Source organism: Dipteris shenzhenensis, chromosome 32, assembly GCF_047967505.1.
Source record: "Dipteris shenzhenensis isolate YYH24624 ecotype China chromosome 32, Dip_SZ_1.0, whole genome shotgun sequence".
In the NCBI taxonomy this organism is placed as follows: Eukaryota; Viridiplantae; Streptophyta; class Polypodiopsida; order Gleicheniales; family Dipteridaceae; genus Dipteris; species Dipteris shenzhenensis.
In genome coordinates, this window is record NC_141627.1 from 33,392,007 (window position 1) to 33,406,068 (window position 14,062).

The 14,062-nt window shown below is 49.0% G+C and overlaps 1 protein-coding gene across 5 annotated transcripts in view; it reads right to left on the bottom strand.

Annotated features, from left to right (window-relative positions):
- LOC147880635 (uncharacterized) overlaps window positions 1-14,062 on the bottom strand; it is a 159,367-nt gene that overhangs the window by 23,609 nt on the left and 121,696 nt on the right. For 4 of the 5 annotated variants that reach the window (XM_087370895.1, XM_087370897.1, XM_087370896.1 and 1 more), the window contains exon 13: window positions 4,805-4,897. The exons of the other annotated variant lie outside the window; for it this stretch is intronic. In XM_087370895.1, the coding sequence (XP_087227021.1) occupies window positions 4,805-4,897 (93 nt within the window). The remainder of the gene's footprint in view (window positions 1-4,804; window positions 4,898-14,062) is intronic. 5 annotated transcript variants of the gene reach the window in all.

Below are 14,062 nucleotides of genomic sequence, written 5' to 3' on the forward strand. Positions count from 1 at the left end.
GACAGATGCGAGTCTCCTCCCATCAGCTGAGGATTGAGGCAGGGAGAGCTGCAGCCATATCTAGATAGCAACAGACTTGTATGCTATGCACGATGGGGCAGGTCGAGACCGAGGAGCACTTTCTTTGTATATGTCCCGCCTACTACAAGATCCGAGGGCGCTACCATTGCCTTTTTCAGGAGGGACATGGGTTTGGCCCACTCTCACGACTTATCCACTTTCAGGATCAGGTCTGTATTGGGCTCTACCTAATGGAGATGCGGAGACACAGAGAGACATTTAGGTTCCTAGCCTCTCCTACTCTCTCTTCCCTCTTCTCCCTCCCCTTCCTTTCCTTCTCCTCTCCACCCCTCTCCACCCTCTTCAAACAACGGATGGATCTTCATCGGTCTGAATCGGCCTTCCATCCTTGATTGACGATGACGGCCCATTCAATGAATCCTATCCACTTCCAATGGCCGCCGCCACGAGAACATATATCTTTTCAAAAAATGAGTTGTTACAGTTATAAAAGGATGATGTGGAGCTTGAGAGCTCCGCCACAATCTTTGCTGAAATCCATAAGTCCCACCCATCCAAATTACAGGCTAGGGACTGGATGCTTGCGGCTTTGCCCTTGGACCTCTCCTAGCACTTCACTGATATTTTGACTTTTGGGACAACGTTTCTTTCAAGAGTCCTTTGACACTCCTGGAGCTGCGAGCACTATGATCAACGCTAGCCCTTTAGTGCTTGGTTCTAGGAAGATTTTCGCCACAATCTTTGCTGAAATCCATAAGTCCCACCCATCCAAATTACAGGCTAGGGACTGGATGCTTGCGGCTTTGCCCTTGGACCTCTCCTAGCACTTCACTTATATTTTGACTTTTGGGACAACGTTTCTTTCAAGAGTCCTTTGACACTCCTGGAGCTGCGAGCACTATGATCAACGCTAGCCCTTTAGTGCTTGGTTCTAGGAAGATTTTCCTCAAGCCCTTCTCTCTTGGTTTCGACTCAATAGAGGAGGGCACGTAGACAATGTCTTTTTTCTACCAGATTTCGAAGTCTTCCCTAGGGCTCCTTGCCATGATTGGAGCTACTTTTGGAGTTAGTCACTGAGATCCCCAAGAATCAAAAGAATTTAAGACACTTTAGGACCATGGATGAGACCAGTCCTACACAAAGACATAGGATAAGTAGATAGAAAAGTGTCCTACAAAAGAGGATCCTAAACTTGACAAAATAGGACAGTTTAGGGATTCACCCGAACTGTGAGAGCCCCGATTTTGACATTGCTCCTCCTTCCCTTTCTTTATTGTCCCTCGGCCCCCCTACTTTTCCTCCTCCCCTTATGCGTATGTTTGGATTGTGTTTAGGGTTAGATCCTTGTGGGGATGCATATGAGAGGCTTTTGCAAGAGGTGCAGGCAAGCTGTTGTAGCTGCAGGAAGGATACTACATGACGAGGTGCAAAAGGTTGCTATTCTGGAACAGTTGCTACAGGAGGAGCTTCTCTCTTTGTTATACTCTGTTGTTCACCTCATTTATGCTTCCATCCTTGTGCCGTCTCCTACAAATGATCCGTCTCATGCCCAAAGTTGCTCTCACCATGAGAGGCGTTCATGCACAGTAGCCATTTGTGTTAAGGGCACTAAAAATCCAGTCAACAAAATGTTGTCAGCAAACTGCAAAAATTAGTGCCAACTAGTCAATTGTTGTCACCAAGGCAAAGGTTCTATCTCCCCATCATTCAAGTCCACCTTTCCCCAGCAGTACAGACCTCCATGGGCCAGCTCAAGGCCTCTTTTCATAAATTTCAGATTGAGGCAAGATGCAATATTTTTAACTGATTCAAAGGGGTGTCTCTCAAAAGCTCACCTTGAGCTGCTCTCCTCCCCAGCTGCCTTTCTGCTCCTAGCCTCTCCCTCCCCTGCTCAGTCCCCTCACATCCGCCTCTCCCCACCTCCTACCCCCACCTCCTGCTCCCTCCTCTCCTCCCCGCCCCCTCTCAGCCTCTCCCCGCTTCCTCCCTCCGCCCCCTCAGCCCTGCCCCCTCCTCTTGATGCCCTTCATGCAGAGGAGGACCTCACAGAGGCAGCTTTGCAGATCTGGGTTTCTCACTTGCAGGGTGGAGTGCCTTCCCCATCACATATGACAGATGCCCTTTACAAGAACCAGGCCTCGTATGTGCCAAGAAAGGGCTAGCTACAAATAGCCGTGTGTCCGTGTGTTTGTGTGTAATATGTAGATCCTTCCATTACTGACCATCATCGTGAATATCTACTCCATCATCAAGGCGAAGAGTATGGGTGTCCAATACTTCTCTCATATGGATGCAAAGTTGAAGCCGTAAAAAGGACAAGATGGGGGCACCTAACTACACCAATGGAACCCCCTTCTAGGGTGACAAAATTAGCAGTGACACCTCTAAATCAATGGGGTAATCATCTAGAACATCAAGATAGTTCCAACCTCCCTCCCCCGGCTGCTTCTCACCCCACAGCAGCCTCTCCCTCCCCCTCGTGGGCTCCCTCCCCCTCTGTAGGCTCTCCCTCCACCCCCCCCATGTCTACCTGCCCCCTCCTCCTCCCCCACCTCCTCTCCTCCTCCTCCTCCTCTCCCTTCCCCTCCTCCTCTCTCCCCCCCTGCCTCTTCCCTCTCCTCATTCTTCAAAAAAAAAAAAAAAACTCTCCCCCTTAGTCTTCCTTCTCAGTGTTTGAATCAGCCTTTCCATCCTCGATTGACGAATGCACTCCCATTTAACCAATCCTTGACCGCTTCCAGTGGCCGCAAGTACCGTCACCTTCTCAAACAGCGAGTTGCAGCAGCTCAGGGAAGACATAGAGCTCGAGAGCTTACCACACTTTTCGCACGCATTTATGGATCTCATCCCTTCAGATTACAAGTTAGAGATTGGTTGCTAGCAACTTTACCTTCACCCCTCGACTTAAAGATGTTCAATTCTTGGAAAGAGGTTTTTTTCAGGTAGTCTTTGATATTCCAGAGATTGTGAGCAACTTGCTCATAACAGGCTCTTTGCACCTAGGCTACAAGAGTTCTCATTGGGCTTTGACCTAGTAGAAGAGGATAGGCTTGGTACCTCCCTCTTCATCAGACTCCCTGGACTCAGGTTTATCGTCGCCTTCTTGGCGACACCAGAGAGTGATTTGGGGTTGTCACTGAGATTCCCCCCATCCTTGGATTGCCTGACTGCAACAGAGGCAATCAAATCAAACGGAGTACCTACAATAGGGTCATCGTCGATGATCCGAACATAAGGAGGTATCCATTCCTTGGAGAAAGCAGCTTGGGATGTCTTTATTTCATCTCAATGGCAGAGATGTCTGGCTGGATGATGCTTTTCACACTCCGTCATAGTTTCTCCAATTCTCATGGTCGAACAGGAGATCTCAAATGCCCATTCATGCACTCATTGACAGATTCTATATCAGATATTGGGATTTGATAGAGGTTGTTCAACATGCATTGCTCTCGGGGTCTCTACCTCAAACCACTCTCTGGTGGTGTTTATGATTTTCGATCCATTCCGAATGCCTTACATGCAATTGTTGCATTGCAAGTCTCAGGATTCCGGATGCCTCATATGCAGAGGTGGGCCTCAATGAGGCACTTTTGCATATTTGAGTCTCTCATATGCAGGATGTAGTGTCATCTCCTTCACATGTGGTAGTAGACCTATCTGATATTAGTGACTTCTATCATTCGGTTAGTGCCAAATACCCTACAGGGTTGAGGTAATAGGATCCCCAATCTGATCCCAATGGGTAATAAAGAATGCTGGGGAGAGCCCATTTAAACCTGGGCACTTGCCCATATGAAGAGCAAGTAAAGTAGTCCCGGATTTCCTATTGCTGAAAGGCACGTCTACCAAGATCCTCATATCTTGTGTCACTAATAGTGGAATGCGCTGCTGGGTCTGAACCCTGGCATCATCTTTGACCAGCGTGTCAAGATCTGCTCGAGAAGAGAAGCATAAAATTCGGTGGCTATGCGCATGAGGGCATCTAGAGCAATTTGCGAAACCCCGTTGGAGTCAATGAGCTGATTGACACTCTCTTTGCTATGTCTCGACCATGAGCAGAGAAAATGTACTTATTGACTCTGCCACCCATCTGACTCCAAAAGGACTCTCGTGCATGAAAGACATACTCTGCTCTCTGATATAGCAATGTGTCTCTTGAAGATCCCTTGCTGTAGCAAGGCGCTCTTGAATCCAAGCATCTGTAGACCATTTTTTGCTCTTTCCTCTGAAGGGCTGCCAACTAGCGGCGACGACCAAGTTACTGTCTGAGAATCTCTTGCATTTTGCTGGTTCTATGTCTGGTCCACTCACAAAGGGTCTCATCCATCTCATTCCAAAAGGGGGTTGCAGAAATTTGGTGTCATAGTGGAGACGTTGATACCAGGAAAAAAAGAAGATAGAGAGAGCAGAAAACAAGGGTGACAAAAGCTCAGAAGACTATCAGATCTTTTCCAAGAGATTCAATGCCCATTCACATGAAGTCTTCCTCCTCAAAAAACTCTAGATGCAAAATACATTCAGGGAGATCCTCCTCATCTATCAAGTTTACCCCCACCCATTCTTCTTCTATCACTCGTAGAAGCAACGATCAGTAACCACCATGAACTTCACTACACAAAACCTCAACCTGAAAACCATAAAAAAACACTCCGAGTACATATGAGTCAAACTCCAGGGACACAGAATCATATTCAACTTCAAGGAATGCTGGCACAAGAATCATATTCCACAAGAATGCTGGCACATGCAGATTAACAAGTTTTTATAAGACTTGGAATGCAACCTTTTCTTGTAGAGCTCGTGTCAGTGCTTTCCTGTCATCGAGCCTCATATCATTCTCCGTCCTCGATGAACATTCGATGTCCGTATCATTTTCCTGCAAAAGCCATCGTCTTAACAAAGTTGGAAAAGCCATTGTACATCCATTGTACATCATCTTGACAAAGTCTAGTTTGAAAATGTATGATAGTTTCCAACTTATTTGTTGATTTATTTAAAAAAAAACTGTGTGTATAGGCTCAGACAATTGCGCAAAAACTCAATTACTAGTCAATCAAGATGGCATCTTACTCTAACAAATCTGGCTGGTTGCCTTTGGACTTAAGAGCTGGTTATTCAAAGTCAAAAGGTGTGCTTATTGGTAAATAATCAATGGACTGCATTCCACATCATAAAACGTCCATTAAAAATCAAGTCGTCATCTTTCAATGGGACCCCTTTGTCATCTTTAATCATTGGAAAACAGGCAAGGGTTTCACATGGTCTATAGACATCATATCATACACCAAAGGTCTCACATGTGCAACTTCCACTCACAACATGGTCATTGGCTCTTGACCATGGGGCCAACCAAGGATAGGACTATGGCTTTAAGCGCATTGACGTAGTGGACAGCGTACATGTTGGAAAATATCCAATCATGTACATCTAGCTCAAAACCTAGCTTCTAGTACCATGATAGAATATGCAGCGGAAAATGAATGTCCACAAGATCAGACCTTAGAATCTAGATCCTACTCAAGGTGTGCACATGTGTACAAATGAAACCACCCTTAGATCTGGAGTAGATAGAGAGATATGGAAGCCAGTAACTGTATATCAAAACACATCTAATAGATAGGGCCCAAAACAGGTACAAAAGATGCACTCACACACTTCACAACGTGGACAGCAAGATGTTGCCCACTAGGGCAATGCCAAAACAAATGAGGCAATATATTCTTTTTTATGCAAAAAGAGACTTCTATTAAGTATTAAAGAAAACCGTTAGAGCAAGCTCCATACGGGATACACCATGAAAATCTCAAGAGACAAAAAGAAAGGATTGGGGCTGATAGTGCCATCTCAATCCGGTAGAAACCTCCAAGAAAAAGGGAGAACCCCTCCAAACTTGAAGAAATACAGTCCTTCTAGAAGAGGCTACCCGTGAAGGGCCTTGCAGGTTAGCCCAAATGGCTATCAAAGTGTGAATCGTGTCAGTTCAAATACCTGTGAACACCTATGATGGGTGTATCTGGGTGCCATCCAAGGCCTCTGTACATCTGGCTCTCCAAATGTGCCAAGAGGAAATGCTAGCCAAAATCTCCCAAGAGGTATCCACTGAAGCATGAGAAGCTTTGAAGGGAGTAAGTGGTACATCCTGAAGAGGGCAGGGTTCTATCACCTGCCGGCGGACCGAGACTGCCCAAGAAGAAGGCATCTGAGGGCTCTGAGAAGGACCGAGAGTGCAGCTGAGGGCTTTGAGAAGGACGCCTTCTTCCTGAGGCGGCCCTTGGAGAGGGGCCCGAGGTGGTACGACTTCTTTTTCCGAGGTCAAGGATCTCTACGTCAGAATCCTCAGTGCCTGATTCACTTAGAAGATTCACCCTTGGACTATTGGGACATTCCGTGCGATAATGACCCTTCTGGTGGCACTCGTAGCACACAACATTGGCACGTTCTCTTGGAGGGCGATTGGATTGATTTCTGATGCCCACCATCTCAAGCCGAAGATCCTTCAGGGCCTTGGCTAGGTCATTGACTCCGGACCAGGGCACTTGCCCTTATGAAGGGTGGAGAGAGCAGTCCTGAACTCTGTGTTGGTAAAGCGTGCATCAAGTGAGCATATCATCTTTGGTGTGACCAATAGAGGTAAACTCTGCCAAACTACATCTCTTGCCTGTGTGTGAGGATCTGCAGAAAGAAGGGAGGCATAAAAATCTGTCGCTAAGTGCATGACGATATCCGGATGAGACTGCAAAACGCCGTCAGAGTAAATAAGTTGCCTGACACTCTCTCTACTATGTCTGGGACCAAGTGTAGAGAAAAAGTGTTTATTGACTCTCCCTCCCATCTGTATCCAAAAGGACTCCCGTGCATGAAAGGCATACTTTGTTCTCTGATCAAGCAATGTCTGCAAGTGAGCCCTTGCTGCAACAAGGCGCTCCTATATCCAAGCATTTGATGGTTGTATCTGCTCCTCCCTCTGCAAGGTTGCCAACTGCCGGCGGATACCAATCTCCCGCCTAAGTACCTCACCTCGCCGAGCACTAGCGACAGAGTGATAAAAGTCGCTGATACTGGCAAGTGCTGTGGTCACATGTGAAGGATCGGCCACCCCCCCTGCAAGTAAGAAACCCAGATCTCCAAGATTGCGTCTGTGAGAGTCTCATCTGTGTATAAGGCATCGGGGATCCTAATACTGTGAGACCATCCTCTCAGATGGGGCTCTGAGATAGACAAAACTACCGGAAAATGGTCAGAGGCGGAAACACCAGGTGCAATGCAAACTGTCCCCCCTCTATCAAGAGCCAAGTCATCCACATAGAATTTGTTAATTCGAGCATGGATAGGCATCTACACCCTACGGTTCGACCACGAAAACAAAAGTGACTGAGACTGAATATGAAATGCATCATCTGACCAAACATCTCTGCCACTGAACCTGAACAAGAAGGCATTCCAAGCTGCTCTCTCGAGGGGATGAATACCATCTTCTCTGCCCCCTTGCTTATCGGATGGTGCCTCAATCATGTTGAAGTCACCTCCAATAATCCACGAATCTGCAATGTCAGCCCACGAGAGCAACTCTTTCCAAAAAAGAACACGGTCCCCTCTGTTGTTTGGAGCGTAGAGGTTGAGGAAACCAACCTTACCTTCGTCAATCAAAAGTAAAATCCACTGAGCCCTGGAGGGGGTGATGGTATCGTGTCCAATGACCAGAGGGAGAATAGAATCTGAAACTGATATGCATGTACCTCCTCTGGTTCCCAAGGCAGGAAGCCAAAAAGTCCGGCCTGAAAATAGGTTACTTGACTTGGAGCTCTGGCATCCAGTTTGTGTTCCCGAAGAAAAAGAATGTCTAAGGAACCACCTGACACACCTGGATGGAGTTGATTCCTGATCAGCTGTCTGTGACGGCAATGAGGGATGCCGCCCAATCCCTGTATATTCCAACTGGCTATCCTCATCGGCGGGAGGAAATGGGTTGGAATACCTTACCTGACCTGGTGGCGGAAAAAGAACCCTCCACCGGAGCTGACCTCCTGCCATACACACGAGGTCCAAGGAGAGGAAAGTCCACAGGTGAGAGAGAGAGAGATCTCTCAATAGGGATGCCGATAACTTGCTCTCCAAAAGTGGAAGGTACAAAATCATCATCTGGGAGGTCAGAGATGTCCTCAAGAGCGGAAAAGGAGTTCCACTGAGCCAGTCCTGGGGAGGGGGTCCGAAGGATTCCTACTAAAGCAAGGAGAGAATGTAAGACCCCCTTCCCTCTCTAGCATTCCCAGTTCATCTCCACTCAAATCAATGACACCAAATTACTTTCTTCACTCTCCTTGAGCTCCCCTCTTCTTCTTCACTTGACCTCAGAAGTTCCTATCCACTCTGCCAAATTCTTTCCCTATCTAGAAGTGTGAGAGTTCCCTTGCCCCACTCTTGGATTGCCTTCATCAACCCCAAACATGGTCTACCCAAAATAAGGACGAACACTCCCATACTAGCTGGCATTACATAAAAACGTACTCTTCCACTGGGGAGACCAGAAAACCTGATGAAAACAAAAACTCCCTGCTTGTCCTCTTCAACTGGGTCAAAGCCCAGTTGAAAGGGAAACAAAAAAATCCTCCTGTAGCCTGGAAAAAGAAACCCAGCTTGTAGCAAGTCTCTCGTGACATCCGGGGAATCTAGGCACACCTGAAAGAAACCTCATCCCAACAAACGAACATCCGTAAGGTGGGGGGCGAGCTCATGGGGAAGCACCGCAAGCATCCAATCTCTAGCCTGTGATCTGGAGGGGTGTGAACCAAAGATGCGTGCAAAGAGAGTCGTGGAACACTCATGCTCCAAGTCCTTTTGCAACTGCTGCAGCTCGTCTTTTGAAAATGTGACAGTTCTCGTGGCCGGTGTGTGCGGTAACGGATTGACTGAATGGGTGCCCATTCGTGAATTGAGGTGGGAAAGGGCGACTCAAACAAAGAAAAAACCTCCATCCGCTTTCCTGATGCCCAGGAGACCCCCAAAAAATAGGGGTACACCTGAAGGGAGAGGGTGAAGGAAGGAGGGAGAGAGGAGAGAGAGCAAGTCAGAAGAAGAAGGGGGCAGGTTGAAGGAGGAGGGAGGTTGAAGAAGAGGGGAGGTGGAAGGGGGGAGAGGGAGGGCAGCAAGGGAGAGAAGGGAAAGGGACAGCAGGAGGAGGGGGGAAGGAGTGAAGAGGAGAGAGGGAGGGGAGGAGAGAAGGAGGGGGGGAGAGGAGGAGAGGGAAGGGGGGGGAGGGGAGGTGCAAGCAGCAGCGTGGGGGGGGGAGGACGCGGGAGCAGCAGCGGGGGGGGGAGTTGGGCAGCGAAGGCAGCAGTTCCGTGGGGGGGGGGGGGGGTAGCACAGCAGCAGCGCAGGGGGGAAGGAGAGGGGAGAAATGAGGCAATTCTTATTTCTAGTCTTGGGAAAATAAAACATTACGTGGCAGCTGGAGCTGCTGCTCCTCCCCGACCCTCTTGCTGCCCCTCCCCTCCCTCAGCCTGCCTCTCTGCTGCCCCCTCTCCATGCCTCTCAGCCCGCCCCTTGCTGCCCCCGTCCCCTGCTGCCTCCTCTCCGCGCCCCTCTCCTGCCCCTTCCCCCCTCTCAACCACCCCTCTCCCCGCCTCTCAACCACCCCCTGCTACCTCCTCTCTCTGCCCCTCAGCTCGTCCCCTGCTGCCCGCTCTCCCACCCCCCGCCTCCTTTCCTGCGTCCCCTTTCCCCTCACCTCTCTCCTCTCAGCGCCTTCGCTCACTCTCTCCCCCCTCAGCCTCCTTCAGCCCCCTCTCTCCCATCAGCCCTCACTCTCCCCTCCACTCTCTATCTTCTTCCCCCTCAGCCCCTCCCCCCCTCCCCTCCTCCTCTGCCTGCCTTCTCCTAGCCCCTTTTTTTTTTCAAGAAAATTACTTCATTGAGTATGAACGAAAATTGCGAGAGCAAGCTCAAATGCGGGAATACATCATGCTATGATGAGGAAAAAAACAGCTCAAAAGGAGCTAATAAAAACCAAGGCGGAGGCTGAAAATGCCACCTCAACTCTGAGGAAGACTCAGAGAAGAAAGGAGATCCTCTCCAAACTCTAAAAAAAGTAACTCTCCTGGCAGTTGGTTGCTCTAGAGGATCCCTGCATGCTCGCCTAGATGGCCATCAAAGTGTGTACTGTGTCGGTCCAAATACTGGCCAAAACCTGGGAAGGGTTAACCTGGGTACCCTCCATCGCCTCTGTACATCTGGCTCTCCAAATATGCCAAGCTGCAATGCTAGCCAGAATCTCCCATGAGTTGTCCACTGAGGCATGAGCAACTCTGAAAGGAGTGAAGGGAACATCCTGGAGAGAACAAGACTCTACTGAGTGTCACCGTACAATGAAAGTTGGATCTGGATCATGTCCCTCAAAGAACACCCGTGGGCCAGTAAGAGATAACCATGCTATTGAACCCCAGGTCATATAGAAAGGTGTTGTATGAAAGATACTGAAAATCCTAGCAACACCTTTCCAGATCGTCCTCCCTGTTTGCACTCCCAAAGTCCTAGCCTCCTTTTCTTTCTCCCGTGCAACAAAATTTGGTCGGGCGTACCTGTATCGTGTTCAAATTGGCCTTTTTTCCTTGATTGATGAATGGCTTCCCATTTAGTCAATCCTAAACCCAACGGGTTTTTTTTTTTTTCCTTCGCTCGGATGCTCAGAAGATTTTGCTCGTAAAATGGTCGTCCCCATGACTAGGATAGTCCACAGATTATAATTTGACAAAGAAGAGGCATCGTCGAATATCATCTAAGTGCTACGCAATACAATGCAAGTGAAAGTACATAATGTCAAATCCGAGCCTAAATACAAAGTAAGCTAGATGCAAGGAAACCGCCCCTGGGTGCAAAATGGGGGGATGAGTACAATATGTCAATACAAAGATACAAGTCCAGGTGTCACGGAGTCTGAGAACCAAAATAATACTGGAAATCCTGTCCATCGACTCTGCCTCCTGCTATGAGAGTACAAATCTGAGCAAAAGTAAGGTGAGCGGCTGGTGGGACGAGATCTCCATGAGTAAGTCTCCTCCGAAAAGCTGCCATCATCCTGGATCGTCTGGAGATGAAGCGGCGAGTACGTCCCCTATGTAACAAGATCCTGCGGCGTCTACAAACCATCTCATATGTACATCCACAGGGTGGAGGCATGTGTCCTGTGTGAGCTCTGACCTCCTCGTGCTCCTCCTGATACCTGTCATCTGGTATAGCGTGTGTCTGAGCTCTATCGGGCTGGGCTCTATCACGCTCCGGTCTGTGCTGATGGTCTCTAAGGTAGTGTTGTCGAAGCATAGTGGCCTCCCTGACATAAAGAGCTAGGCAATGCTGATCCTCCATCACTCGTGAGAGAGGTCCAAAGCCATCCGTGAAGAGACAGTGGAATCTCCCTCTGATCTCATAATATAGCGGGCATCTGCAAATGAAGTGCTCCTCTGACTCCACCTCTCCCATGGTGCAACAAGGGCAGATCCTGGTCTCTCGGCCTGGACGCCGTCCATCCTCCATGCGTCGCATCCTACCAGCCTCTATCTCGAGCTGATGCGAAGAGACTCTAAGCTGGGGGGCAATCCTCAGTGAGTGGGACATGTGGATACCTGTGTAGCCTGGTGGAATGACAAATCCATCCTCTGAGATCCGAAGGAAGTGGTCACGATATGTGTCCATCTTCGTCGGAAGCTGCGTGGGATAAATCCAAGTGCGGTACGTATGAAGCTGCAGCAAGTCTGCTCTCGTGACCTGACTAAGCTCGTGGCGAGTCAACTCGAGATGAGGGGCATCTATGCTGTATCGGAAGGGAGGCAGTCTATCCATGTCTAGTCCAAGAGATGTGAGCCACCTAGTGAGTCTGAAGTACCAGCAATATTGGGCCCCAGATCGTGCCAACTCCATAGAAGATGCAAGTGCTAACCATGGCAACCGAGCTCTGCCTGCTGCTGAGTCTCCAAACTCCCTAACCCTGTGCAAATACATGACCGACTGAAACGCTGCATCCAATGCAAGGGGAGTAGCTCCAAACTCTGCTAGCATGATCTCGTGCGGAACTGTAGCCTTGGCCCTAATGAGCCGAGAGAACATGATGATCTGTAACCTCTCTACTCGTCTCCAATCTGCAGCGCCAAGGTCTCCTGCCCAGAAAGGAGATGCATACATCGCAGCTGGTCTCACCAATGTGTCAAATAGCAGGGATTTCGTATCGGGATGCTGAAAGTGGGACTGAAAACACTGACGCTCAAGATGAGCCAACGAAGCATACCTTTACTAATCCTATCTCGTGCTGCATATGTCATTCCCCTGAAAACTGCCCCCAAATAAGTATACTCTCTAACCAGCTCAATGGGCTGTCCGTCATAAGTGAAGCAAAACTCATCCGTGCTGTAGATACGATCAGAGGTGTTGAAAACCATAACCTTGGTCTTGCCAAGGTTTACGGTCAATCCCCTGTCCTGACAAAACCTGTGGAGTGCCTCAATATGTGCCTGGAGGCCCTGAGCAGTAGAGGAAATGAGAACCACATCGTCCGCATACAGGAGGATAGGAATGGAGGATCCTGAGAGAGTAGAGCCCACACCGCCTGTCATCTGTACGAACATCTCTAGCTCATCAATATATAGTCCAAAGAGAGTAGGAGAGAGCGGGCAACCCTGCTTCACCCCAATCGTGCTGCATACCTCCTCTGAGAGCCCCTCACGTGTCCGAACCCGACCAGTGACCCTCTCATACAAAGCCATGATAGCCCACTGTGTTTCTCCACTGAAGCCCATCTCGCGAATCCTCTGAAACAATCTGAATCACGGAACTGTGTCAAATGCCTTCCTGAAGTCCACGAAGCAACAATAAAGCCGTTGCCTTCGTGACTTCGCCTCCTCTACCAGTGCCCTGAGTGTGAGAATGTGGTCAAGTGTCGAATAATCCCTGCGAAATCCAGCCTGCCCTCTGGCTCTGAGTCCTGTCGTCTCGGCATGGTCATTTATACGGCTTTCCAAAACTGATGCATAGATCTTGGCCATAACGTGGCCAATCATGATGGTCCTGTAATTCGACGGCTCCATAGGGTCCCCCGACTTGTGAATAGGAACTATGGTATTGCCTAACCAGGACTGTGGTAGGCCTGTACAAACAGACTCATTGAAGAGACGGGAGAGAACAAAATCTAAGGTATCAATCCCATGGATTACATACTCCGCTTGCAATCCATCATGATCCTTAGCTCTCCCGTTCTTCAATCGGTGGACTGCTGCACGGACACTCTCCGGTGTGAAGAGACTAGATGAAGCTGGCCTAGGGGAGTGGGATCTGACTGATCTGGAACATCGTATAGAGCTGAAGTATATGCAGACCAGACACGTGGATCTGTGAGGGGGCTCTGAGACTTCGAGCGGATGAATTTTCTCCAGAATTCCTTGGAGTCACAGCTGAAAAGCAAGCATCTCAGCTCCTCCTCATTCCGGGCTAGAAATTGGCGTTTCTTGCGCCTAACCAACCACTTGTAGTCTCTCTTGGTTTCGGCAAGGAGGGGAGACTTCTCCTTGGTCTCAAGGTGAAGTTTCCTGCGGAGTCCTTACACTCCTCGTCATACCAACCGTTGCAAGGAACAAGACCAACCGGTGGGGGACTAGACGAATGACATGTGGCAGGGAACGACATGTGAGCGGCAGAAACGAGTGAAGTATGTACAAGTTCCCACCGGTCCCGCGTGGATGGTAGAGCATCTAATAGATGAGGATGGAGTAGGCAGCTGAGGTTCTGGCTATATACATCATCGAACTGGTGGTCGAAATGAACCTCATAGTAGGGTTGGCGGTCGTGATAACGAGGGGGAGGTGGGTCATGGGAGACATGAGTCAAAGTAAAGTGGATGAGTGCATGGTCGGCAGAGGGCATGAAAGGGCTAACAGTAAGGCTATGGATGGAAGGGACTAGAGTCGGGGGACCTATGATGTAGTCGATAACGCTAGTACCACGCCCAGAAGCAGAAGAGAATGTAGGCATGGAAGACTGTGGCCACCTGGACAAGCCGTTA